We start from the raw sequence: 1,747 nt of genomic DNA on the forward strand, positions 1-1,747 counted from the left end.
AGAACTTTGGGGATGCTCCATCCAGCCAACTGCTGTCACCTTCACCGTTCCAGTTTTTAAATCCCGAGTCAAGCGCGCGCGCGCACACACACACACACATACAAATCAAAAAAGACAACAACAACAACAAAAAAAACAGATAAAGCCATGCCAGTCTCATCTCGTTTTCTGCACGAGTTAGGTTTTGTCAAGAAAAGGGTGTAATGCAACTAACAGTCCACCTGGAAGCATTTGCGGTCGACGATGGAGGGGCCAGACTCGTTGTACTCCTGCTTGCTGATCCACATCTGCTGGAAGGTGGACAGCGAGGCCAGGATGGGGCCGCCGATCCACACGGAGTACTCGCGCTCAGGGGCAGCAATGATCTTGATCTTCATTGTGCTGGGAGCCAGGGCAGTGATCTCCTGCATCCTGTCAGCGATGCCTGGGTACATGGTGGTCCCGCCAGACAGCACCGTGTTGGCATAGAGGTCCTTGCGGATGTCGACGTCACACTTCATGATGGAATTGAAGTTAGTTTCGTGGATGTCACAGGATTCCATGCCCAGGAAGGAAGGCTGGAAGGGACCCTCAGGGCAGTGGAACCGCCGGTTGCCAATGGTGATGACCTGACCATTGGGCAGCTCGCAGCTGTTCTCCAGGGAGGAGCTGGAAGCCGCGGTGGCCATCTCCTGCTTGAAGTCCAAGGCGATGCAGCAGAACTTCTCCTTGATGTCACGAACGATTTCCCGCTCGGCCGTGTTGGTGAAGCTGTAGCCACGCTCCGTGAGGATCTTCATGAGGTAGTCCGTCAGGTCCCCGCCAGCCAGGTCCAGATGCAGGATGGCGTGGGGGAGGGCATACCCCTAGTAGATGGGCACCGTGTGGGTGACCCTGTCACTGGAGTCCATCACGATGCCACTGGTGCGGCCAGAGGTGTACAGGGCTAGCACAGCCTGGATGGACACGTACATGGCTGGGGTGTTGAAGGTCTTGAACATGATCTGGGTCGTCTTCTCACGGTTGGCCTTGGGGTTCAGGGGGGGCCTCAGTCAGCAGCATGGGGTGCTCCTCGGGGGCCACACACAGCTCGTTGTAGAAGGTGTGGTGCCATATCTTCTCCGTGTCCTCCCAGTTGGTGACGATGCCCTGCTCGATGGTGTACTTGAGGGTCAGGATGCCTCTCTTGCTCTGGGCCTCATTACCCACATAGGAGTCCTTCTGGCCCATGCCCACCATCACGCCCTGGTGCCGGGGTTCCCCCGCGATGGAGGGGAAGACAGTCCGGGGAGCATCGTTGCCCACGAAGCTGGCCTCGCACATGCCAGAGCCGTTGTCGACCAGGAGTGCAGCAATATCGTCATCCATGGCGAACTGTGGGGAGAACAGGACCATGAGCCAGGGGTCAGGTGGGCCGCCCTCGCCCTACCCACTTCCCTGGTGTCTGTTTTAGATAGGCTGGTCTAGGAAGGCCTCTCTGACACGGTAACATTTTTTTAATATATAATTTTATTTATTTATTTTTAAAATTTTATTTATTTATTTATTTTTGGCTGCGTTGGGTCTTTGTTGCTGCACACAGGCTATCTCTAGTTGCGGTGAGCGGGAGCTACTCTTCCTTGCAGCGTGCGGGCTTCTCATTGTGGTGGCTTCTCTTGTTGCAGACCATGGCCTCTAGGTGTGCGGGCTTCAGTAGTTGCAGTACACGGGTGCGTAGTTGTGGCTCACGGGCTCTAGGGAGCAGGCTCAGTAGGTGTGGCTCACGGGA

General features: G+C 55.6%; 1 protein-coding gene across 1 annotated transcript; it reads right to left on the reverse strand.

Moving 5' to 3' along the window:
• Nucleotides 1-209: 209 nt before the first annotated feature.
• Nucleotides 210-1,347, reverse strand: LOC307057604 (actin, cytoplasmic 1-like; the record flags this gene model as incomplete). The annotated part of the gene is given in 3 exon segments (XM_079710779.1): nucleotides 210-845; nucleotides 849-1,022; nucleotides 1,024-1,347. Coding segments are annotated over 3 exon segments (1,134 nt in total).
• Between the last annotated feature and the right edge of the window lie 400 nt (nucleotides 1,348-1,747).

This window comes from Hyperoodon ampullatus, assembly GCF_949752795.1.
Source record: "Hyperoodon ampullatus genome assembly, chromosome: 1".
In the NCBI taxonomy this organism is placed as follows: Eukaryota; Metazoa; Chordata; class Mammalia; order Artiodactyla; family Ziphiidae; genus Hyperoodon; species Hyperoodon ampullatus.